General features: G+C 38.5%; 1 protein-coding gene across 2 annotated transcripts in view; it reads left to right on the plus strand.

Moving 5' to 3' along the window:
- Cwf19l2 (CWF19-like 2, cell cycle control (S. pombe)) overlaps positions 1-26,881 on the plus strand; it is a 75,645-nt gene extending 48,764 nt beyond the window's left edge. Inside the window, exons 13-18 of one of the 2 annotated variants that reach the window (NM_027545.2) lie at positions 2,185-2,397; positions 4,378-4,494; positions 6,379-6,534; positions 7,696-7,776; positions 23,128-23,229; positions 25,462-26,881. In NM_027545.2, the coding sequence (NP_081821.1) occupies positions 2,185-2,397; positions 4,378-4,494; positions 6,379-6,534; positions 7,696-7,776; positions 23,128-23,229; positions 25,462-25,605 (813 nt within the window). In that variant the 3' untranslated portion in view covers positions 25,606-26,881. Of the gene's footprint in view, positions 1-2,184; positions 2,398-4,377; positions 4,495-6,378; positions 6,535-7,695; positions 7,777-13,520; positions 14,772-23,127; positions 23,230-25,461 lie in introns of those variants that run through there. The other variant, XM_006509865.2, reaches the window with a different exon arrangement.
- The last annotated feature ends 255 nt before the right edge of the window (positions 26,882-27,136 follow it).

Here is a 27,136-nt window from a genome sequence, read left to right on the forward strand (position 1 = left end):
AAATAAGACACTTCTGATGGGATTTATTAAAACCACACACCAGGCAAATTTTTATGCAGTTAAAACATTCAACATGGACTTTTTCTCAACATGTTGGTTGGCTTAAGTTTTATACTTGAATTTGTAGTAGTGCTTTCTGTTCGTATTTTGGCCCAAGTATTGTTTTGTTCTTGTTCCTTATGTTAATGGAGATGTTACTTTTTGTTGGACCAGCTAACAAAGAATGAAACGCTACCAACCCTTTTTCTTTGTAATCAGTTTTTACTTATGGGTGTGTTGGGTGAACACAAAAGGTAGGCAACTTCTCATAAAAATAAGGTTTTTTGTTTTTTTTTAAGTGGGCAAAGCAATGGTTCCAATTGTCAATAAAACTACTAGAGACAGGTGGCTATGAAACTGTTGATTTGGCATGGTCTTTCAGATCATTTTGCTTAATAAGTAGCCTCAGCATAGTGATAACTTGTTTTGTACTTTTAACAATTAAAATTAGATCTGGTAAAAATTTGATATAATAATAAATGTGTATAAAAGTAAAAAATGTTGGTATATATTATAACCATTTCTATAAATGCTACTCATAATCTCTTTACTATTCAAATTCTGTGAACAAAATAGCTGAATTATTATATTATTTAAAATAGTGTTATCTTAGTATTATTATATTACTACCAGTAGTACTAGATATTTTCAGGAAGAGACTACAAAGGACCAAACTTTAAAGGACCAGGTGGGAAAAATCCTTGGCTTTCTGTTTTATATTCAGCTTTCTTGGTATGGCACAGAGGCAACCATGTGCAACATGTGAATAAATGTGAGGCTGTACTTCAGTAATATAAATTTCAATAATTTGGGGGGAAGGGGCGATGTCTGGGCCTGTACAGTAGCTTGTGAGCCATAGTTTATTTTCCCCGGATGCTAGCTAATTAGATTATAGGTTTTTGAAATATTTCCCTTACTTACTAAGTTTCGTGAAAGTGGTGGTTTTTATTTATTTATTTTTATTTTTTTATTTTTTTTGAGACAAGGCCTCAATATGTAGCCCTTGCTGGTTTGAAATTCAGTAGTTTGATGTGGATAACCCTGAACTCAGAGAGTTCCACTAGCTTCTGCCTTCAGTGTGCTAGATTTAAAGCACGGTCATTCTTCATCCTTCATAATATTTGACTAGAAATATCCTTTTACTTAAGAAGAGAAGAGCTACTGTCTTTAAATTGTTTTAAAAGTCTGCTAAGATACAGGTGTCTTATATTTGCTTTCTATTTAATGATTTTTTTAAGTATCTGGGGATAGAAGATTGAGGGGAAGATAATGTAGTAAAAAGGGAGAAACAAGCCCATGAACACTGAACACAGTATAGTCTTTATGAGACTGATGGTAATGCTCTGGAGGGACACGCATAATTGAAGACATTTCTTCCTGGGGATCACAGCTAAATCTAAAGCTACAGTTGAAGAATGAGAAGAACAGTAGCATGGAAAGAATGGGTCAGAGATTATGTGCAAGCTGGTAGGGGACAGTGCCTTAGAACATTAACACTTGCTTTGTATAACATAGAGAATGAATATGTGTGGCCAGATGTGTTCAAGTCATTGATGGCAGATTATGAGAATGGTCACTTTTGATTATAAGTCTTTACCTTTATACCAACCGTTTGTATCTATCATTTTCTTTCTAAGCTGTAACAGATTTGTATTTGGCCTTGTATACATTATAGACATAAGGATTTTAAGTAGGGCCAAAAAATTGTGTTTGTCCATATGTTGGAAAGAGTGTCAGAGTTGTAGAGATCAAATGGAGCAATATTTACTTTTTTATATATTATATGTGCTGTATTTTTAAATGACTTATCCTCTGCGTTTTGGTTTCCTTTCAGCTTAAGTGAACATAATGATAATTAATGTATTATAGTACAAGAAAAATAATTGAATGACATGAATTTATACTTATTAAAGATTCAGGGACTTTTGCTGTGATGAAGTTGAGGGTGACCTCAGTTATGATAGATGGATTGGGTTTTGTTGTTGTTGTTTTGTTTGTTTGTTTTTTGAGCTCAAGCTTAATTTTAACTATTTAAAAATTATAGGTTACATCATAGTATTTACAGATAGGACTCTCGGATGCCACTATCAACAAAGTATTAACTACCACCTTTTATCTCCCACTATTATTATTTTGATTTTTCAGTTTATGGGAAAATCAGATGAAGACAATTATACTCTGGATGACATGTTTGTCTCCAAAGCAGCTGAGAAAGAGCATCTTGGTAAGAAGGAAGAGAGCCAGAGGAGAAGAGCGATTGCTGAGCACCAGAGTCTTGCTGCAAAAATGGCAAAGTGCCTTTACTGTTTTGACAGCTCTCAGTTCCCCAAGCACCTTATTGTTGCAATCGGTGTGAAGGTAAGAAATAAAATATGGTCTCTAAGTGACCATAGTTCTTAGGGTTTTAGGGTTTTTAGTAGACCAAGTATCAGTGTTTCAATGTCTTAACCCATGTTATATGTGATTCTGTTGTTAAGAATCCAATTCTAGCTCTACTGTTGTCAAACTTTATGACCGAATGATAGAATTGATTTCAGCACTAAATCTCCCTTTAGATCCTTAATCCAAAGCAGCTTCCATTTCTTTACTTAATTCTTCATAACATATATTTGATTTCTCATAGATTATGGCACACTTTGAACACTTTATTGAAGTTCCTTTGACTTGTTAGTTGGGTCATTTGCCAAGTCTTTTAGCTTCGTAAATTCAGAGATAACCTTTGCTAACCATGGTATTCCAAGGATCTTATCTTCATAGATTATCATTCATTTATTTAAATAAATATTTGTTGGTGACTATTTCTCACATTGTGTAAATTCATGGAAAAGTAAAGACTCAGGACGATTTTAAAATTCATTTTAAGGTCTTTTGGAGGGCACTCCTGGAATTTGAATTTGACATCTACTTAGGCAAGTGCTGTAGGCAGTTATACTTCTGAAGTTTGTCTTCTATTGAAATGTAATAGAAATAAGCAGATTTCACTCCAATTCAGAAGCATATTGTCATAAAGTGGGGGATAAATGATGGAGGGGTCATATTTTGAAAAGGTTTTCTCGAAGTCTTCTCTTAGGTACCATTGAATAAGAAGCCTTGGCACTGAAGAGAAAGAAGTAAGAAAGCTAGAGTGGCATTCCTTCCCCCTGGGGTACCAGCCATACAACAGATGTAATATGGAATAGAGTTTATTTAGGGTATGGAAATGAATTGGGAAGGGAAAGGGGAGTAGACAGCCAAGAATACATGCAGAGAGCTGGGCAGGAAGGGGAGAGAGGGAGAAGGGTCAGGGAGAGAAGCTGCAAAGAATAAGAGGATAAGAGATTGAGGAGGGGGTAAACAGCCCCTTTTATACTGAGCCTGGCATACCTAGCTGTTGCCAGGTAACTGTGGGGCAGAGCCTAGAAGGAATGCTAACATTTATTATTATATTTCTCAACATTCATATACTTATGAATACTTCCTTGTATATAATAGAAAAATAGCTTCAGGTTATAGGCGATCATATATGTAAATAAACTTTTTAGCCAGATTGATAAAGGTATCCTGGGCTTGTTTTTTTTCCCCTTAGTTGGTCTAACTCACTTTTGTCCTGTCTGGTAACACATAATTTATATTGTCAATAAAAGAAAATAGCTCTCCTTACAAAGGACTAAGAGATGGTTTAATAAAGAGCCCAATATGAATGAACACAGCCCAGGAACACTGATTTAGGTCATCCAAGTTTCATGTTCCATTGTGGTAACAACTTTCTAATATTCTTAGAGTAACAGAATAAGGAAAAAGGACAAAAAAAAAAAACTCACATCAAGGCCCTTTTTTTATATATTTGTGAAAAGGTAGGTCAGTTATAGAACAGCTGGGCAATTTCATCATTCTGAGGCCTCATAGCTTTTTGTGGGTGGAGTCAATCCTCTGTTGTACATCCTGAAAGATTTACCTACTGCTCACAGGGTTGTTGCAAACAGAGGAGGGTGATACTTGGCTATAAGGAGACTAAAGATTAGTTCAGGGTAGCTTGGAATTGGACCTGAATTGTTTTCAGTGTTTATATGTATGTAGTTCCCTCAGATAAAAATCAAGTGACATTTGTTCTTATTTTTTTTTTGAGACGTCTTAGTCTGTAATATCTCTCTGTGAAAACTGAGACATATATTCTAAATTCCCAGTTTTTTTGAAACCATTTCCATGATATTTTAAATGTAAAAAAGTATTTTTGAGAGTACTAAGATATAAATAGGTCTTACCATCCAGACTGCCCTAGTAAGTCCCATGATCTCACTACTGTGGTTTCATCTGTTACAAATGACCAAATAACACGTCACCATTGGAATTTGCTCCTAGGTTTATTTATGTTTACCCAGTTTCCAGTCTCTTACTGAAGGACACTGCTTCATAGTCCCTCTGCAACATCATCAAGCAGCCACTGTATTAGATGAAGATGTCTGGGAGGAGATCCAGGTCAGTACTGCAGGGCTCATTGTAAGGCTCGTTGAAGAGGTTTGCAAATCATTATGATAAATTAAGACAAATTTCATATCTTTACTTGACAAATTGTAGGTGTCTATACATTGTCATGTTTTCATCTGTCATTGTTTTTATTTTCCTCAAATACTCCTTTTTTGAAATCTTTTGTTAACTAAGTGAACTGACAACGTAAATACTTTTAAAAAAAGTCAATTGGGTTTCTAATTAGTGTTTTTTGCAGTTGGAGATAATCATTCTTATTAAACTGTATCCAAGAAGGAAGTTTCAGAGAATGAAAAGCTGTGGCGTGAGGTTCCCAGGCAGCAGTTACCGTTTGCCCTTTGGCCTTCGCTGCTATTGTGATTGTGCATTGTTCTAGCTTCTGTTTCTTCTCTATTCCCTTCATAGTGCGCTCTGGCTTTGAACTGTCTTTTATAATTTGATGGCTGATTCCTTAAGAGATTGAAAGGCACATCATGGGATAAATAGTTTCTGAATTATTTCAGGGCCTCACAAAGATTAATAAGGAAGGCACATTTTTATTTTCTTCAGTGCTCAGCAGGACCCAGGTTAGAAAATGTGGAATTTTAAGACTTCAAAAGAGGGGCTGGCGAGATGGGTCAGTGGTTAAGAGCACCCGACTGCTCTTCCGAAGGTCCGGAATTCAAATCCCAGCAACCACATGGTGGCTCACAACCATCTGTAACGGAGATCTGACTCTCTTTTCTGGTGTGTCTGAAGACAGCTACAGTGTACTTACATATAATAAACAAACAAACAAACAAACAAATAAATAAATAAATAAATAAAAGACTTCAAAAGAGATGGCAGTACATGCTGGATTTTGCAGAATGTGGATAAAGATGCCAAGAGAACATAGTCACCTGCATTTTATGAAATGCATTCTCTTTCAGTGCTATTTCAGTAAAGTTTGTACTCTCAGAGTTCATTATTTGAACTCTAGCAACAGATGAATTATTTTTGATATGAAAAAAATGTTTCTTAATAGAAAGTGAAAAGTATGGAAATTTGAACTTCAGGATTATTGCAGGACTTTTCTGAGATGCATTTAAACATTTTTGAAACACTGATTTAACAGAATTAAAAAAGCATTTAAAGAATCGTGTGTGTATGTTATACATTTCTGTGAGAAATTAAGATATGTGGTGAAACATTTCAAGGTGGATAAAACATTTACTCTGTCTACTAGATAGTGAGCCCATGAATGTAACATTTCAGGTAATAATGCAGTTTGCAGAATTCAGGAAGCCAGAGGTATTATGGAGAACTGAGGGTAGGGGGACCAAATTGTTGTATGCAAGTAGTGGCACTAAAGTTCTTGTGAAAGGAAGATAATAGACATTACACATGACTAAAGAGTGGAGTGCTGAGACATCTAGACAGGGGACTGAAGAAGCAGAGTTCTGATTTTACTTCCAAATGTGTGTGACACTCCCAATTAATTATACTCTGATGACTAGTCCTCTGTTTATACATCAGTGTATTACATATATTTTCAGAAGTGATTTGACTTAACACAAAATATTATTTGAAAATGCAGGATCTCCTTTTCAGTTATTTTTTTATGTAGTCTTACTGATAACACTGGATTTAACCTCGGTTCTTATAAGTTTGGTAGAAAGGGTAGAGACAGTTTCAGTGAAACATATTTGAACAACAACAAATTGGAAATAATAAAAGATCCAAATTGTATAGTGTTCTTTTTTTTTTTATATTGAGCTTGAAGAAAATTGAGCCTTTAATGCAGTTGATCATCTCAAATTATTCCATCTAACCAGAAGTTTTTAGGATAAAAACATTTGCTAATGTGAAGCAGTTCTGGAATATGTGCCTTTTGTCATTTTCTTCTTCCTCTAGATGTTTCGAAAATCATTGGTAAAAATGTTTGAAGATAAAGAATTGGATTGTATCTTTTTGGAGACTAATATGGGTTTGAAGAAACACTATCATATGGTTTATGAGTGTATCCCTCTCCCAAAGGAAGTGGGTGATATGGCTCCCATCTATTTTAAGGTAATTATTAGCAGGTTTTCCATACATTCTCTTTTTTTTCTTCTACATCTGTTTTTAGAGGATATACTTGTAATAATGTTTTTATATATATCAATAACAAATTTTATATTAAAAAGTGAGGTAAAGCATAAAATAGTTCAAGAATATTTCTATATAAAGAATTTTGAAACTTTTTAAAGTGGGTTTACTTAGAAGTATACATAAGCTATCAAATAGTTACTTACAGTTTCTTTTTTAATTATTTTTAATTAAGTCATTGTTTTACCATGAAACACGTTCAAGTCATAACTATATAAAAATAAACTCATGCACTCATAAATAGGGAATAACAGCCTATAGGGTGTATTTTATTTAAATTGAATTTAGTTGAATGTTAATTTCACCTTAAAATATGTTTCATTAATGGTAGCCAAAAGAAAATAAGATTATTTTAAAACTAGTACCTATCTATTTAACTTAGAAAGTTTTTTTTTGTTGTTTGTTTGTTTGTTTGTTTTCGAGACAGGGTTTCTCTATATAGCCCTGGCTGTTCTAGGACTCACTTTGTAGACCAGGCTGGCCTTGAACTCAGAAATCCTCCTGCCTCTGCCTTCCAAGTGCTGGGATTAAAGGTGTTCACCACCACTGCCTAGGAGAAAGTCTTAAAGTTCCATTTCCATGTATTTTTATCCTTACCTTTAAAAGTAGCCTTTAGTTTCAAGAGTAATTTTTCTTGACATGTTCACTCCCTTGTTGTAGGGTCTGAAATATTTTTTGGTAGCCACAAATCTTATACAGTCTTTTGATGTATGCAAGAAGAATAGTAAAATTAAATGAATTTATTTGAGTACATTTCTGTGAGTACAAAAAGATTGAAATGTTGTATTCATAGAGCATGTTCTATCTTAAATTGCTTAATTTTCTCAAGGACCGGACCACATTTTGTCACATGAAGTTGAGCTGATCCATAGAGTTAATAATGAGTAAAAGAATATTTTCTCTGATTAAAAGTCAGGCTTTTACAAGTTAAGTAGTTCTTGTTTTAGGTCTTCTAATCCATTCATAACACCAGTCTATCCTATGCACTATACCCAGCATTCACCTAAGAAACAAAACAAGAACCAGTTTCTTTGTATTTGCTGCTCTATGGAGTTTTTTCATTTTCAAATGGTTGTTTCTTAGAAAGCCATAATGGAATCTGATGAAGAATGGTCCATGAATAAGAAGTTGATTGATTTGTCTTCAAAAGATATTAGAAAGTCTGTGAGTATTAAGTTTTGCTAATATAAGAAATTACTATAGTTTTAAAATTTTTTGTGAATGCCCACCTCTTGTTTTACAATTAGGCTTTTTGACTGAGTAAGTAAAGGTAAAATGCACATTAAGAAGAAAGTATTCACTTTCTCTGGCTTATAAAATGCTTATTTATTTGTAGGGGCACTTTATTTGTATAAATATATATTCTGGTCCTCAGACCTTGCCCTATTAATCCCTAAATCAGATGTGGTGGGCCCTATTTTCTGCCTTGAGAGCATCTCAGGAGAAGAGCATTTTTGTCGTCAGTATTACAATGAAGGAAACAATTTTTATGTGAGCTTTATTTCAAGTTTGAGATTCCCCAGTTTTCTGTCCCTGCCCTCCCTTTCTTGCCCCCTTCATTAAGAAGAAAAGAGTGAGCGTGTGTGTGTGTGTGTGTGTGTGTGTGTGTGTGTGTGTGTGTGTGTGTGTGTGTGTGTGTGTGTGTGTAGATGTCCATGTGTTTGTGACTGGATATCTTATATGCTACTATATATAGTAGGCCAGGTAACACAAGCCTCCGGGGATTTTCTTGTCTCTGTATTCAGTCTTGCCACAAAAATTCTGAGATTATGGACTTGTAAGGTTACATCAAGTTGTATTCGGTTCTGGGGATCCTAACTCAGTTCTTTCCTCTTGTGTGGCAAGGATGCAATGAGCCATTTCCATTGCCCCAAATTTCTTTTTCTTTCCTTTTCTTTCCTTTTCCTTTTCCTTTTCCTTTTCCTTTTCCTTTTCCTTTTCCTTTTCCTTTTCCTTTTCTTTTCTTTTCTTTTCTTTTCTTTTTTAGGATGTTGCTAATACAACAAAGATTAATATCTTTTTAATATAAAACAGCTTATTTCCAGCATTTGAGTGGGGAATTCTTTTTTTTTCCAATTTTTTATTAGATAATTTCTTTATTTACATTTCAAATGCTATCCCAAAAGTTTCCTATACCTCCCCCCCACCCCCTACTGTCCTACCCACCCACTTTGGCTTCTTGGCCCTGGCGTTCCCCTGTATTGGGGCATATAAAGTTTGCAAGACCTAGGGGCCTCTCTTCCCAATGATGGCCAACTAGGCCATCTTCTGCTACATATGCAGCTAAAGACACGAGCTCTGGGGTACTGGTTAGTTCATATTGTTGTGTTATTAGACGCGTTCTCACGACCGGCCAGGAAGAACACCACAGACCAGAATCTTCTGCGGCAAAGCTTTATTCTTACATCTTCAGGAAAAGAGAGCAAGAAGCAAGAGAGCGAAAAAGCAAGAGAGAGAGAAAACGAAAACCCCGTCCCTCTTAAGGAGCATTCTCCTTCGCCTCGGACGTGTCACTCCTTGATTGGCTGCAGCCCATCGGCCGAGTTGACGTCACGGGGAAGGCAGAGCACAAGTAGTCATAAGATACCCTTGGCGCATGCGCAGATTATTTGTTTACCACTTAGAACACAGGATGTCAGCGCCATCTTGTAACGGCGAATGTGGGGGCGGCTCCCAACATCTCCCCCTTTTTCTTTTAATAAGAGCAAATAGGCCACCCATATTAATGAGAGTGGAGATAGAGGTCAAATCCCCAGTGTGTAGGTAAAGGAGCCATGTACAGGATTAGCTCTTAGGCTTACAGGCTTTTACCCAGAGCAACCCTGACCTGCTCCCGTGTCGTTTTGCCTGGGGGAAGGGAACTAGGACACTGAACCTTCATGAAAGATGACATGTCTCCCTAGAATAGGCTCATATATGCCGCAGAGCCTTTCCATTGCAGTGCTTAGCCTTGCAACTCTCTCGGGCTGCTGAAGCACACTCACTCTACCCCGTGCAATGAGTCTAGCCTCATGGGATATAAGAGCTGAGTGGCCAGCGACCTATTGCCTAAGCATAGATAACCATATATCAGGGGGAGCTCCATGTTCTAGTCCTGCAAGCGCCTGGGCAATAACCACCTTGTCTCTCCTAGTTTAGGCCTTAAGCTTACAGACCAATCAAAGAAGCAACACTAATCCACAGCAAAGTGTATCTCCAAATAATATTAATCCCACCCATTTTTTAAAGAAAGAAAATGCTGAGGAGATCCAATTGGGTAATCCTTTGGTCAGGGACAGGTCCAAGCGCGTGGAGTTGACCTGAATGATGGCAAGCCTCGAAGGGTCTGTTCAAATTCAGCCATCCAATTCTGTAACATATACTGAAAAAGACTTTTTGACAAATTAGCTGCCCTAGTAAATTTAACATACTGAATGGAAATAACACACAATCCCGGAAACTTTTGTTCACATCCCTGCTGAGTTATTTGTCATAATACATCTAGTTGTATCTGGACAAGATCTATGAGTTGATTAACCAGCATGAGACCTCTCTGTATCTTGACATTAGCTGAGGCCTGTTTATCTATGACTGTAGTCACTGAGGCTGACAAAGTGTTAATGGTGTCAGTCGTCTGGACCTGTCCAGACAGAGCCAAGGCTGTCTGAATTAAGGCCAAACCCAGTTCCCAGTTAGTGGTAAAAAAGGCAGGAGAATACTTGAGCATTATACATCACCGTCATTGGGAGTGGAAATGTCGACATTATCCCCCAACGCTGCTCTCTCTTTATTATTGACGCCCTGGACATCACCAAGACGAGGGACATTAGTATTCCCTTGGTCAGTCTGGATTTTTCGGGTGAGTCTTTCTGGTACCCAAAATGGGTTGTCTTCATTCTGTGGGAAAACACAGATAGCTCCCCTGGATCTTATCAAGATAGGATCCGGGCCATACCATTTATTATCAAGGACATTTTTCCATTTAACCATCTCATTGGGCCTATCTGGCTCTGAACAATGACGTTCAGCCGCAGTATGGCCATGAGCATCAATATTTAAAAAATTGAGTGTAAAGAGTGCCAAAGACACCGACACTCTTGGTGCTCGGGGTACAGTCTCCTCAAAAGTTCCCCTCTTCTGTTTTATAAGATAGGTTTTGAGGGTGCGATGCGCACGCTCAACAATACCCTGTCCTTGAGGGTTGTATGGAAGTCCAGTCAGGTGGGTCACGTCCATCTGACGGCAGAACTGTTGGAATTTTTGAGACGTATAAGCTGGTCCATTATCAGTCTTAAGGAGTCTGGGTTTCCCCCAAGCACTCCATGCCTCAAGGCAATGTTGAATCACATGTGAGGCTTTTTCTCCGGTTAACGGAGAGGCAAACATGATGCCAGAACATGTGTCAATGGACACATGGAGATATTGAAGTTTTCCAAAGGAAGAAACATGTGTAACATCCATTTGCCAGACCTGTAGAGGTCGAATACCGCGTGGGTTAATTCCCACATGAGGAACTGGCAAGAACTCACAGCAGCTTTGACATTGAGTAACAATGTCACGGGCTTCTTTTCTTGTCAAGGAGAAACGACTGCGTAATGTTTCAGCCGTCACATGAAAATTGTTATGAAAATTTCTTGCAGCCTCTACCGGGGATGATAGGGCAGCAGCCACCACTTTAGTGGCCTTATCTGCCAAATCATTTCCCAGAGCCATGGGGCCAGGTAGGCCTGAATGGGCTCTAACATGAGTAATATAAACAGGAGATCTTCTAGATAACAAAACTAATTGTATCTGCTGAAAAATATTGGCAACTCTACTGGAAGGCTTAATCACTCCAGCCACTTCTAAAAGATTTACTGCATTTACCACATAACAGGAATCTGACACAATATTAAGGGGTTCTAAAAAGGTTTTTAAAACTTCTAAGACCACTAAACATTCTACCACTTGAGGTGAATTTTCATTATATTGTTTGGATACCACTTTACCATTAGCCACATAGGCACCTATGCCAGTTTTTGATCCATCAGTATATACCACAATCCCATTTTTAAGTGGGTTTCTTACTGTTATTTGTGGAAACACAACAGATTGATTTTGGGCAAACTGTAAGATTGGATGTTTTGGATAATGGTTATCTATTTTTCCTGAAAAGGAGGTAACTAAAACTGCCCAATCATTAGATGCGGCTGCCAAGGTTTGAACCTGTGCAGCGGTATAAGGTACAATTAAAAGATATGGACTTTGCCCAAAGTGGGTGATTGCTGCTTTTAGGCCTTTAAGGGCAAGCTGTGCAATTGCATCAGGATACCAATCTATTATTTTAGCTGGGGATACGTTTGGATGGATCCACAACAATGGCCCATTCTGCCACAAAACTGCAGTTGGCAATTGTGCTGTCTTAAAGACACACAAACTGAAAGGCTGCGAATCCTCAATACGTTGTAATTGTGCATTCTGTAAGGCCTTTTCCACTTTTTGTAAGGCCTGGTTAGCAGCTAGAGTAAGAGTCCTAGGGGAGGAGATATGAGGATCTCCTTCTAAAATACTAAACAAAGGCCTCAACTCAGCGGAAGGAATCTTTAAAAAAGGTCTGAGCCAATTAATATCTCCCAACAGCTTTTGAAAATCATTTAAGGTATGGAGGTGATCTCTTCTTATCTCTACCTTTTGGGGCACAATCTTATCTGGGGACACCACAGAGCCCAAGAATTGTCCTGTATCAGAAATTTGGACCTTTTCTGTGGCTATCTGTAAACCCCACTGACTTAAAGTTTTAAGTAGAAAAGGATATGCCTTTTGTAGCATGGTAAGGTCTTTATGGCACAGGAGGATGTCATCCATGTAAAGGAGCAAAATTAAAGAGGGGAATTGTTCCCTCACTGGCAAAAGAGCTTTTTGTATATAAAGCTGGCACATTGTAGGACTATTGGACATCCCCTGTGGTAAGACCTTCCATTGATACCTCTTATCAGGTTTAGCAGAATAAGCTCTCTGACCCGTTAACAAGTCAAAAGTCCAATCTCTCTGCTCTGGAGTTAAAGCAGCAGCGTTTGCTCGGGCCTGCGCCTGTGCCGCCTCCTGCCACAGAGCTCGCCATTCCACATATTTGGCCATACTAGGGAGAGCGGCTTTTGCAATCATTTGCCAGTCGGCAGGAGTTAGTGCCATGCTGGCAAGCCTGTCTAACTGCACCAAGGTAAAATTAGCATTGATTCCATATTTAATCTGCACATATTCTACCGGAGCGTGGACACGCCCACCCTCGGCTCCTTCAAAGACTGGAAATGCCTGTTGTATTTTCCTTTGTTCCTCTCGGGGAATGAATGAGTCTGCGCACTGCCTTTCTGCGCACTGCCTCTCTGCGCATTGCTGACGCACTACGCAGGGCGGGGACTCCGCATAGGGCGGACCTTGAAGCCGACTGCCCTGAGGCCAATTAGCAAACTGGCCTTCGCCAGCCGCTTTTGGCTTTTTTCTTGACCGATTAGCTGGCTGGTAATGGGCTGCTTCTTCCTCCCAGTCTGTTTCCTCAGAGGAGGATTCTTCACTTGCTTCAGAACTACTAAGAGCTGGCTTCCTGAGCTCATCTAGTGACGAGTATCTCCTAGAGACCTCCGCTAATTGATCTTCTTTCTTCTCCCTTTTTCCTCTTTTTCTTCTAATCTCTCTCCAGGTATTCCTACCTAACCTTAACTTTTCCTCGGGTTCAAGACCCTTGGAAAGGCCTGTATACTTACCGTTTCTCCTTGTTCCTACTCTCTCTCTCCGCTTTACTTCTGATAGACTGTCCTGAATTTCCTCTAGAATTTTTAACCCTGCCTTAAGCACTATATAACATGTGAAAAGGAACAAAAGGGCTCCTAACACTAGAAAAAGTTCAAGGCCAAACATACCTGGTAAAGCCATTTCTCACTTCCGTTCCCCAGCTGATGAGTTCTGAATTCGGCAGTTGAATCCTTCTCAACAGTCTGCTTTACGGGAACCTTTATCACCGTCGTTCCCCAGCTGATGAGTTCTGAATTCGGCAGTTGAATCCTTCTCAACAGTCTGTGTTACGGGAACCTTATAACCTTGATTCGCAGTTCTGGTTCTGGAATGAAGTATCCCTCCTGCGCCAGTCCGGAGTTTTTTCTCGTCCCGGATTTTCTCGTCCCGGGTTTCGGCACCAATTGTTATTAGACGCGTTCTCACGACCGGCCAGGAAGAACACCACAGACCAGAATCTTCTGCGGCAAAGCTTTATTCTTACATCTTCAGGAAAAGAGAGCAAGAAGCAAGAGAGCGAAAAAGCAAGAGAGAGAGAAAACGAAAACCCCGTCCCTCTTAAGGAGCATTCTCCTTCGCCTCGGACGTGTCACTCCTTGATTGGCTGCAGCCCATCGGCCGAGTTGACGTCACGGGGAAGGCAGAGCACAAGTAGTCATAAGATACCCTTGGCGCATGCGCAGATTATTTGTTTACCACTTAGAACACAGGATGTCAGCGCCATCTTGTAACGGCGAATGTGGGGGCGGCTCCCAACATTGTTGTTCCACCTGTAGGGTTGCAGACCCCTTCAGCTCCTTGGGTACTTTCTCTAGCTCCTCCATTGGCGGCCCTGTGTTCCATCCAATAGATGACTGTGAGCATCCACTTCTGTATTGGCCAGGCACTGGCATAGCCTCACAAGAGACAACTATATCAGGGTCCTTTCAGCAAAATCTTGCTGGCATATGCAATAGTGTCTGGGTTTGGTGGCTGATTATGGGATGGACCCCTAGGTGGGGCAGTCTCTGGATGGTCCATAATTTCATCTTAGATCCAAATTTTGTCTCTGAAACTCCTTCTATGGGTATTTTGTTTCCTATTCTAAGGAGGAATGAAGTATCCAAACGTTGGTCTTCCTTCTTCTTGATTTTATTGTGTTTTGCAAATTGTATCTTGGGTATTCTAAGTTTCTGGGCTAATATTCACTTATCAGTGAGTGCATATCAAGTGACTTCTTTTGTGATTGGGTTACCTCACTAAGGATGATATCCTCCAGATACATCCATTTGCCCAAGAATTTCATAAATTCATTGTTTTTAATGCTGAGTAGTACTCCATTGTGTAAATGTACCACATTTTCTGTGTCCATTCCTCTGTTGAGGGACATCTGGGTTCTTTCCAGGTTCTGGCTATTATAAATAAGGCTGCGATGAACATAGTGGAGCATGTGTCCTTATTACCAATTGGAACATCTTCTGGGTATAGGCCCAGGAGTTTAATTGCTGGATCTTCCAGTAGTACTATGACCAATTTTCTGAAGAACTGCGAGACTGACTTCCAGAGTGGTTGTACAAGTTTGCAATCCCACCAGCAATGGAGGAGTGTTCATCTTTCTCCACATCCTCCCCAGCATCTGCTATCACATGAATTTTTGATCTTAGCCATTCTGACTGGTGTGAGTTGGAATCCCAAGGTCATTTTGATTTGCATTTCCCTGATGATTAAGGATAGTAAACATTTCTTCACCTGCTTCTCAGCCCTTCAGTGTTCCTCAGTTGAGAATTCTTTGTTTAGCTCTGTAACCCATTTTTAATGGGGTTATTTGAATTTCTGGAGTCCAGCTTCTTGAGCTCTTTATATTAGTCCCCTATCAGATTTAGGATTGGTAAAGATCCTTTCTCAATCTGTTGGTGGCCTTTTTGTCTTATTGACAGTTGTCTTTTGCCTTACAGAAGCTTTGCAATTTTATGAGGTCCCATTTGTCAATTCTTGATCTTACAGCACAAGCCATTGCTGTTCTTTTTAGGAATTTTTCCCCTGTGCCCATATCTTCAAGGCTTTCTCTCACTTTCTCATGTATAAATTTCAGAGTCTCTGGTTTTATGTGGAGTTCTTTGACCCACTTAGACTTGAGCTTTGTACAAGGAGATAAGAATGGATCAGTTCACATTCTTGTACATGATACCAGCCAGTCTTGCCAGCACCATTTGTTGAAAATGCTTTCATTTTTCCACTGGATGGTTTTAGCTCTTTTGTTAAAGATCAAGTGACCATAGGTGTGTGGATTCATTTCTGGGTCTTCAATTCTATTCCATTGATCTACCTGTCTGTTGCTGTACGGATACCATGCAGTTTTTATAACAATTGCTCTGTAGTACAGCTTTAGGTCAGGCATGGTGATTCCACCAGAGGTTCTTTTATTGTTGAGAATATTTTTTGCTATCCTAGGTTTTTTTATTATTCCAAATGAATTTGCAAATTGCCCTTTCTAACTCAGTGAAGAATTGAGATGGAATTTTGATGGGGATTGCATTGAGTCTGTAGATTGCTTTTGGCAGGATAGTCATTTTGACTATATTAATCTTGCTAGTCCATGAGCATGGGAGATCTTTCCATCTTCTGAGATCTTCTTTAATTTCTTTCTTCAGAAAGAAAGTCTGGTGTAATTCTAATAGGTCTGCCTTTATATGTTACTTGACCTTTTTTCCCTTACTGCTTTTAATATTCTGTCTTTATTTAGTGCATTTTTTGTTCTGATTATTATGTGTCAGGAGGAATTTCTTTTCTGGTCCAGTCTTTTTGGAATTCTGTAGGCTTCTTGTATGTTCATGGGCATCTCTTTCTTTAGGTTTGGGAAGTTTTCTTCTATAATTTTGTTGAATATATTTACTGGCCCTTTAAGTTGAAAGTCTTCATTCTCATCTACTCCTATTAGCCGTAGGTTTGGTCTTCTCATTGTGTCCTGGATTTCCTGGATGTTTTGAGTAAGGATCTTTTTGCATTTTGCATTTTCTTTGATTATTGTGCCCATAGTCTATATGGAATCATCTTCACCTGAGATTCTCTCTTCCATCTCTTGTATTCTGTTGCTGATGCTCGCATCTATGGTTCCTGATTTCTTTCTTAGGTTTTCTGTCTTTAGAGTTTTCTCACTTTGGGTTTATTATTATTATTATTGTTGTTGTTGTTGTTGTTTCTACTTCCCTTTTTATGTCCTAGATGGTTTTGTTCAATTCCTTCACCTGTTTGTTTGTATTTTCCTATAATTCTTTAGGGACTTCTACCTCTTTAGCAGTGTTCTCTTGTATTTCTTTAATTGACTTATTAATGCCCTTCTTAAAGTCTTCTACCGGCATCATGAGATATGATTTTAAATCCGAGTCTTGCTTTTCGGGTGTGTTGGGGTATCCAGGACTGGATGAGGTGGGAGTGCTGGGTTCTAATGATGGTGAGTGGTCTTGGTTTCTGTTAGTAAGATTCTTTTTTTTTTCTAGATATTTTCTTTACATACATTTCAAATGCTATCCCGAAAGTTTCCTATACCCTCCCTCTGCCCTGCTCCCCTGCCCATCCATTCCCCCTTCTTGGCCCTGGCATTCTCCCATATTGGGGCATAAAAAGTTTTCAATACCAAGGAGCCTCTCTTCCCAGTGATGGATTCTTATGTTTCCCTTTCTCCATATGGTAATCTCCGGCGTTAGTTGTTATAATTGTCTCTGGTTTGGAGCTTGTTCCTCCTGAGATTCTGTTAGCCTCTGTCAGTAGTCCTGGGCTTCCAGCTCTCTCCTGAGTCTTAGTGGTAAGAGTACTCCTTGCAGGCAAGCTCTCCTCTTGCAGGGAAGGTGCACAAAGGTCTGGCGTTCAGACCTGTCTCCTGGCTGAAGATGAAGGCCTGAAACGGCCTGTCCTAGAAGATGTGTTGCCTTTGCAATCTGAATGCTCACCTGCACAGACTGGTCTCCGAGGAACCTGGGACACAAGATGGCTCTTTTATTTGCTCTGGTGGTCAGAATCCTCTCAGGCGGCCACCTCTCCTCTGGTGGGGAAAGGTGCCCGGATGCCTGGAGCCCAAAATGGGGTCTGTCCCAGAAGGTGTGTCGCTTCTGCAACCCGCTCGCTCACCTTCTGCAGTCCACGAATCCGAGAGCTGACCTGTGCAGACTGGTCTCTGAGGGACCCAGGACACAAGATGTCTCCTTCACCTGCCCCGGCAGTCAGAGCCCTACCACGTAGACACCTCTCTCTTGGGGAAGGTGCCCAGATGTCTGGAGCTCGAAGCGGGGTCTGTCTCAGAATCTGTGTTGCTTCTGCCTGTCCCTCAAGCTGTGTTGCTTCTGTAGTCTGAACTCTCACCTGAGCAGACTGGTCTCTGAGGGACTGAGACACAAGATGGCTCCCTCACCTCCCAAATTTATCTTTCTATATGGAAGTTTCCTGGTATATTCTTAGAACATAGTAGTTGAATTAGATTATGAATTACTACTTCTTTGTGGAGATTTTCTCAAGGTCATATAATTAAGTTTTGACTTGCAGGTCCACTTTTTGATGCCATATAGTAAATACTGACTATTGTTTTGTATAAATAGAATTTTAACAGAATATATATATATATATATATATATATATATATATATATATATATATATTTTTTTTTTTTTTTTTTTTGAGACAGCCTTGGCTGTCCTGGAACTCACCCTGTAGACCAGACTGGACTCGAACTCAGAAATTTGTCTGCCTCTGCCTCTCAAGTGCTGGGTTAAATTTCGCCCAGCAAAAATTAAGAGGCATATAGATTTCTTTTGAATTTTCTTTTAAAATTAACTCATTCTATAAGTCTTTATTACATGCTTAATGTTTAGCAGCTCTTTTTCAGTATACACTGTGTGTAGTTGAGTGGGCTGGTGAGATGGCTTAGTGGTTACGAGCACTGACTGCTCCTCTGAAGGTCCTGAGTTCAAATCCCAGCAAACATATGGTGGCTTGCAACTATCCGTAATGAGATATGACTCCCTCTTCTAGAGTATCTGAAGACAGCTACAGTGTACTTATAGATAAATAAAATCTTTTTTTTTTTTTAAAAAGAAGTATTAAAAAATCCAATCTATGCTAGCCCTGGCAAGGCAACAGCTGGTCTTGTTCTCATCTTTGGTGAACTCTTTGACCAGGTGCTCTGAAATCACACCACCAGACTTGGTAATTTCCCACTGGCGGGTCACCACCATGCCAGCCCCACATTCCCACAGCCATTTAGGAATCACTTCTTCCAAACACATGCTTTGCTGCCATACCTTCTTTCTGGAACCCAGTTGAGCCACTGTGTGAAGGAAAACACCACACAAATATACTTTGGAATCAATGGTAACTCAATCACTGAGTGAAACATCTAACATACTAATTATAAGCCATTCTAAGTTAATTCTCCATTAGTGGATCCAAACAGATCCATCACCTGAAATGGGGTCTCCGCCTCCATGCTTCTGTCCTCCAGCCCACTATATTTTCCTCTTCCGGTGTTCTCTGTCCCACCGACTCGCCCAGTGATTGGTTCCTCTATTCATTAGAAGGGTCACTTGAAGTCCTGAATACATGATTCACTCCTTGTCCCAGGCAACTCCTCTTGGGGAAGGTGAGTTAGCCTCAAAATACAAATAGCACCAGGGCTGTCCAGAACAGAATACATCAGAATAGAGAAGATGGCTGTCTTCATGGATCTTACTATAACACAGGCTCTCAATTCAGGCTGCATGCTAGAACTGGTCTTCTAAATGGAGTGGTTTGACCACTTGTAACTTTTTATCTCGGTTGGAGCCTGGCAAGATTTCCTCCATCTATGTTTGTATGTCAGTTGGTCTTATCATTATGCTATTCTTGTTCAGGTAACCATATTGAGAGAATTGTTGGGTTTCTAGGTGACACTATATGGCAACAGGTTTCCTGAGCCTCTGGCTCTTAAAATTTTTTGCCCTCTCTCTAGTGACTTTCCTTGAGCCTTAGGTATAGGGATTGCATTGTAGATGTATCAGTTGGGCTTTAGATCCTTCCTTATTTTCTGCATTTTTGACCAGTTGTGGATTTCTGTAATAGTCCTTGTCTATTGCAAAAGAGAAACTTTATCTTTATCTTTCTGTACTCTTGAATATGTAGAACACAGATAGCATATTGGGTTAGGACAGTGACAGTAGTAGGTTCTGCCCTCAGGTCTGACTTCTCTATCCATGAGTAGTTGGCTAGGTTTGTAGAATCAGAATGAGTTTCCTACTATTGAGTTGGCCCATTAGACAGCTTAGCTTTCATTACTATCAAGATAGAAGTGTCACTCTTACACAATTGGGAACATCTTACCAATTTCATCATTGCTAGAGTTTATAAGCTTTCTAGCTTGATAGAAGTATGGACTGCTTCTCTACTTTGGCAGCTTGCATAATCCCTTCCTGTACTGTGAGAAACAGTCTTCAGCAAGGAGCTTTCCAGTTTCAAGTCTAGTTCAGTTCCTCCATGCCTGAATATTGCTTGTTCTCTTTTACTTGTCAGTCTTATTTCTGAAACTTTAGATTTGAGTGGATAACCTGAGGTATCTGAAGAAGCCAGTAAACTAGTAGGGACCAATGGAGGATGAGGTACGAAGGAACTCTGGAGAAGAGGATTGCAGGAGGCAGGTGCTATCAAAAGGGTAATGAGGAAAATGACTTTTAAATGATTATAAGTGAGGAAGCATAATACAGGGTGATTGGGAAGGAGAGATAAATAACATTAGGGACATTTGAAAAAGGTATAGGGGCAATAAACTGTTTTATAAGCCATGCTCTATCTAACAAAACCCCAGTACTTGGGAAACCTTCCTTCAAGTTGTTGGTTAGAGGAATACAAGCACCTCCTGAAACAATATAGTCTTTTGCCATTTTCCCTTGCTTACCTTCTGGAACTTGGAGGTCAGACTCTATTTCTGTGCATACTGTTAAAGTGTGATACTAGAGCTCCAGCAGTTTTCCTCATGATGGAAAAGGTGGGGAAAGGAGAGTGCTAACAATTACAAATATGCACACTATGATGTGTGTGCCATTGCCATATCTATCAGGCCACACTTGTAATGGCAGTAATACAGGCCCCACTTACTGGAGCATGAAAGAGGATATAAAGGAGAAGTCATGACAGCAGCTGTTATTTATATGAATGTTGTGACTCTATTTACCATCTTGGCAAGTACCCCAGTGGTATTGAGTGTTGCTATATGTACTAGTTTTCTCTATTGCAATGAGAATGGCTTAAAATGCTGTACAGTTATATCAAACTGTAGAGATGAGGTTTTTTGTTTTTGTTTTTTTGTTTTTGTTTTTTTAATGAACTGGTACTGAACCCGGGGCTCTGCATTTAAGACAATTCCCACTGAGCTATCTCCCCACCCTTAGTTTTTTTTTCCTTAAGTACATGTTTCACTATGCTTCCAAGCCAGGTTTGAGCTGTCTGTAGCCAAGTCCTTGAACTTGCAGCCTTCCTACTTTAGCCTCCAGAGTGACTGTGACTATAGGCCCCTGCCATCAGCACTTGAGATTAGTGAATGCCTTTATCTTCTCAATTGATGGAAGCTATCTGCATCTATGACTTGTGACCCTCCTCAGCTTTCAAAATGAAGAGTTACATACATGTCAGTGTTTATAACTCAGACCTCCTAAGATCTTATAAGTATCCTCATGATTGTGGTATGATTTTCCCTATCCAATCACTAAAATATTAGGGCAGCAGGAGGCCTGTGATTGGACAGGAATAAGGAAGGCAGAGCTACGAGTTACAGAGACAGAGAGCATCTGGGGGGAGAAGGAGAAGGCCAGGATGGAGGTGGACATGAACCAGTGTGGCTTTAACTAGCCACAGGTAGTTATGATATCATAAGTTTAGAGTATCCTTTTATCATTATCAGTTACTTCTGAAATTGTTTTATTGGCATCTTGAAAATTGAAAACTTTTTGCTACATCAATCTGATTGGTTAATTATAAGTTTCAAGAGTTTTGATTTACTTGGTTACTTGAATATGGGACCGTTGATTACAGGAGTTTATGGTGGAGAGGGAGCTAGCAGCTTCAGGGACAAGTAAGTCAGATGTTGTGGGGGCTAGCTGGAGAGAGTTGCTGGTGGCAGGAGCATAGCTTCTCTGGCTCTGCTGGGGAGTTATCAGGCTGAGAAAACCAAGAGCGCTGAGAGTTGGCGGGTTCTTTTTTAATATTTGCTGCAACACTTGGTTACATTTATCTCATGTGAATAACACAGCATCACAATTTCATTTCAAGGCACTTAGCTTGTTCACACCTTTAATGCCCCTTTTGCCATGGAAGATAGCATATTAAGGGCTTTGACATATTCAGGGTGTACTAGAAAGAAAAAGAAATAGTGCTATCACTGCATTCCTTCGAGTTTTTTTCTCAAAGTATTGCATGCTGCATGCTGATTACCTAATTTGGTGGTACAGCATACAATGAAACCTTCTTTCCTTTTGTCACCGGACCGCTTTGCACGAAGCAATTTTGTACCTATAAGTTAAAATTTTAGCTAAGGACTTGCATATAAGTCATTCTCTTGGATGTTTCTAGCAAACCTCAGAATGCTTTATGTTTCTGCTGAGACTCAAATGTTACAAATTATCTGACTTTTCATGCTCATAAAAATCAGAAATTTAGAACCTTGTCTGGGTGTTCTGTATTTTTACTTCTTTTTTCTTGATTGTTATGGTCATATACAATGATTCTCTTTTAAATACAGAACATAGAAAATATAAATGCATAAAGTAACATTTTTATGTTTATACTAACCTGGAGACTGATTTTATTTTTTTAGTTCATGCTTTCTTTCTATCGGCTCTAATTTTATTTGATTTATAATGATTCAAGATGATGTCTCTGTTCTTCCCATACAGTACTGCACACTCCAAAGTTGTTCTTTCCTAAGTACTCAAAATCAAATATGTATACTTAGGAATATGTGAGTCTGTGTTCAGATGACTCAATGGTGATCATGTGGTGGTGTTCGAGGGGAAACTTACTGTATAGTGACTAACCTGAATAATTTCTAATGATAGAATTGGGAACTTAGAAGAAAAACATACAAAGATACAAAATCTATTTAATAAAAATAAAGTAAAAAATATATCTTTTTCAGTCAGTATGGAGATTAAAACTCCCTTCCCTTCTGTATGTCTCTATGTGTGTATCTTTGTGTCTGTGAGTGGGTATGTTTTAGTGTGTGGGTGTTTACGTGTGTGTGTGTGTGTGTGTGTGTGTGTGTGTGTGTGTGTGTGTGTAGAAAGGGAGGGAGAAAAGGATACTAGATTATAAAATTAGCTTGGTAAGCTAAATATTGTTATATTTATTTTACCAGTTAGATAAATAATTTTATAATAAAGAAGGTAATTTTTATAATAGTGAATACTTTATGTATCTGTAAACACAGCCACATATATAATCAAGCTTCCTCTTCCTAAGTAAAATATGGAAAACCATATGTTTATTTCTGTAATCTTAGAAAATTTATCCCTTGGCTGTATAAAATATTTGAATGCCTTTCTCCTATTATCTCCAAGAAAAGGAAAGTATTAAGTTTGATTGTGAAGTAAGAGACTTGATGAAGGTCTGGCTGGATGGAAGGCTGTCAGAATGAATTATGTTCCTTGGAAGGTTAGGTCATTGGAATTTTGTCATGTACATTATTTCGACAGATGATTATTTTTCTCCTGTCAGAGTCAGAGCAGGAAGTTAAGCATAGCCCTCCCATTTCATGTGCGATCTGTGTTTACTTAGGTGCCCAGAGGTTTGCCTTACTTTGCTGTCGACTTTGGTCTTCAGGGAGGTTTTGCCCACATCATTGAAGATCAGTACAGATTCCCTCATTACTTTGGAAAGGTAAACTCACAGATTTGATAAAACCTTGGGGTATAGCGTTAATACTTCCTTGTGAAAGAAAATTAAAAGTTTGATATTAGAAATTGATAAGTTCTTCCCTATATAAGTTACAGGGGTGATATGAATTAGGAAGTACCAATAAAGATAAGCCAGAATACAGAATATTTATGATAGAGTCAGAGACATCATTGTGGAACCAAACATTTTTGGCAGTGTGCTCAGTAACTGTAATATTTTCCTTTGGATTCAGGCAGCTTTGTCCTGAAAAAGTGATGACAATTGTTAACACTTATTAAGGGCTTATAATATGCCTGTCTACTGTCCTAAGCAGTCATCTAGTCACAGTAACTCTGCTGTCTAGATTTTGTCATAAATACTTGTACAGATAGGAAAAACCTAAACTACAGAAACATTGTGTAACGTGCCTAGGGTTATGTGCTGAGTGAGAGAACCAGATACCACAAGTTATGGCTAGTGCAGAAAATCGTTTCAGTTCTTTGTTTATAGTTAAGCTACAATCTAGAAAAAAAAAATGACTAATTTCACATAGGTAGGTTCTGGATATATATGAAAGTCCCAGTCATTTTTATTGCCATTACTTTCTTTCAGGAAGGAAAAACAAAAAACAAACAAAAATGCCTTCCTAAGAGTATATTCCTTAAATTAGAGGACTTTTTACTAAGTATCTATAACTTCATGTCAAGTACTAGAATGAAATTAATTTACCATTTGAAATTGGCAAAATGAATTTGGGCCTAGTTCAGGCCTTCTCTCATACTCTGTTGTGCCTGTGCCTCTAGAGAGGAGCCTCAATAATCTTTGCTAAGAGTTCCCAATTACCTACCCTGCTTTCTCTTCTACTCCACTGTCATCTGCATGAGATCATCTTCTACAATAAATAGAATGTCCTGAGAGGAAGCACAGATCCAAGGGTTTCGATCCAGAACTTACTGTGCTGACATCTTTAATGAGTAACCAGATTCCAAAGTCATATGTATCTTTGAATTATTGCTTATAAATTCTAACATAACCCATTCTTATCTTGAACTTACCACATAGCTGAAGATGTTTTTGAGCTGCCTTCACATCCTGAGTGTTGAGTTTCCAGGCATGTACCTCTAAGCCTGTTCTCATGTGGTCTTGGATAGTCTACCATTCTATGAAGTAGCATCTCCAGCCCTTGGGTTTTGCTTTTTTTGTTTGTTTGTTTGTTTCTGCAGAGGTAACCAACCAGCCAAAACAAAAGCTTTTTTTTTTTTTCACTTCTGTGAAAAATCTTATTATTCACTAGAGATTTCTGAATGTTCTTGCTCTGGATTCACAGTTTTAAATTTTTGTTTCAGAGAAAAGGATATCACTAACCCATTGTTTTGTTTTTAAATTTTCGTTGGGAGAATTGCCTCCTCTTTAAATATTAATCATGTATTGTGGTTTATTTGATACATTTGATATTAAGATTGAATTGTTGGTTTCCCTATGTCTCAGAGCATGCTTTTTAGAAAATACTTGGATCCTTCTTTGACCTGCTGCCCAAGCAGTGGCTCAGACAAAAAGAGAAGAGTTAAGAAATGGACACTTTCAAAATAAGGGAATGAAAACCCATCTTGCATATGCAGTCAGTGGTCTAGAGATGGTTTCACACAGACACATAAACTACCCTTTCTCAGACTCTGCTGTTTAGATGGATTGATGCCAGGAACCACTAAATCTGAATTTGTCCAGTTTCTTCTGAGGACATTCTCAGAGTGCATTCTTAACAACAGGTGGTGCCCTTTTCTGACTTACCCAGTCATTTATTGTTTTTTGGTTGGTTGGTTGGTTTAAAGTGCCTTAAAAATCTGCTTTGCTAGTTCTCCTTTACCAGTGTACAGATGGCACTTTATTACTCTGGTTCTTACCACATTCTCTTATGAGCTTGCCATTGAAATACTAGATATTAGTTACCAAAAATTAAATTTCACTTTCTTCTTCCCTTTCGCTACAAATTTTATAGATATACTATTGAACAACCAAGTTGACCAATTGCTTCCCAGAGGACACTACAAAGACTCACAGAGTTTGCAGCTAAGATTGAAAATAAGGTTTATTTTGTTTGAAACTAATATGAAATATTTGTACATTGTCACAAAGAAGTACTTAATATTATATTTAATAGCATGATAAATAAGTAGGTCCACTTTTATTGCATTGTATATATATGTATATGTTCACATTTTTCTTTCTCTTTAAAAGGAAATCATTGGTGGTATGCTGGATCTAGAACCTAGACTATGGAGGAAGGGGATCCGAGAAAGCTTTGAGGACCAGAGGAAGAAATCATTGCAGTTTGCTCAGTGGTGGAAACCATATGATATCACCAAAAGTAAAAGCTCTTAAGTGTAGGTTATGTTTCATTTTCTATGCTGAACCCATTCAGTTTATGTCTATTATATTTACAAACAACTGTGCTTTGGGCTCTAGGGAAAGCAGCAGCAGCAGCAGCTGGCCACTCTAGTCACTGACAGCCATATTAGGTCAAGCTGTTTTCTTCCTCATGGTTCCTGGAAACATGGTTTGGGTGACTGTGGAGTAAGAACAACTGTATCAATATTATGGGCTCACATTTCATTCTGTGTCTACTAGATGTACCAAATTACTCAGTTACTCTAGAGATGGACTTGTTTCTAGAGGTCTAGCAAGGCTACAGGGGAAAGTGTGTCTGCTTCCAGGTAGAGTCTGCCATCTAGGTTCTTTTGTGCTTTTTAAACAAGACTGGATGTATTCAGTACTAATTGGAAGTTTATTTTCATAGTTTCATGGAAGAGTTTCTTTACTAATAGCATATAGTATCACTATGTACTATCTTGGTTTAAAGAAAAGGATTAAAGAATTAAATGATAAGGAAAATATTCATAAATACAAACTTGTTTGTTCTAGACCTTGAAATAGTCTGAATTTTGGTAATCATAAAAACAGTTGTTCTAAATAACACAATTTTCATTTGTTTGTAGTTCATGTAAATGTAGCCAAATTACTGTATTGGGATTGTAATGTCTCAAATGTTAAAGTAAATGTCCAGGAGATGTTCTGTTGTTCCAACTTGATTAAAGGTACTTAAGTTTTACTGTTCTCAACATTTGATCTTGAGAAAAGCTTGGTTTTATAAAATATGAATTGTATTCTTTTTAAACATGCTTTTAAAAAACCAAATGTTTTGTTAATGCCTAGATAAAGGATGCCACAGACTAACTCATTACATGTTTATTTTAATGTCAGGTTGTCAATGTTTCCATGTATGTTGTTTGTATGTTACAAAGGCAACTGTTCTTTTTTCAAATTTCACAAATGTATTGAAGCTTAATAGCTTTAACTTTCAATACTTATAAATTATATCTAAATGTGTATGTACATATAGTAAACAGGTGAGATGACTATTATAATCTTTTCAGCTATTGGATTTGCCACAGTCTTATATTCATTTTTATAATTAGTGAGTTAAAATATTTGTGATTACAGAGTGCTATGTTATGTTGATAGTTAAAAAATTATAAATACTCCTGCCTCAAAGTCTACTGAATCTGTAGCATTTCTGTCCCACCTCTGCTTTTGTCCTGGTTCCAGTTACTTGTTGATGCACACTCAATTTCTCAAAACTTCTATTATTTGTAATAGTAGCGATTATCTTGTATTTTATGGCTGGGGCTTTTTTTAAAAAGAAAATTAAATTTATTATTTTTAACTTACTTTATATCCTGCTCACTGCCCCCTCCTGATCACCCCCTCCCACAATCCTCCCCTCATCTTCCTCCTTTCTCCTCTGAGCATATGGTGTTCCACCTGGGCATACCTCCACCCCAATACTTCAAGTCTCTTTGAGGCTAGGCACTTCCTCTCGCACTGAGGCCAGACATGGCAGCCCAGCTAGAAG

This window comes from Mus musculus, chromosome 9, assembly GCF_000001635.26.
Source record: "Mus musculus strain C57BL/6J chromosome 9, GRCm38.p6 C57BL/6J".
Classification (NCBI taxonomy): domain Eukaryota; kingdom Metazoa; phylum Chordata; class Mammalia; order Rodentia; family Muridae; genus Mus; species Mus musculus.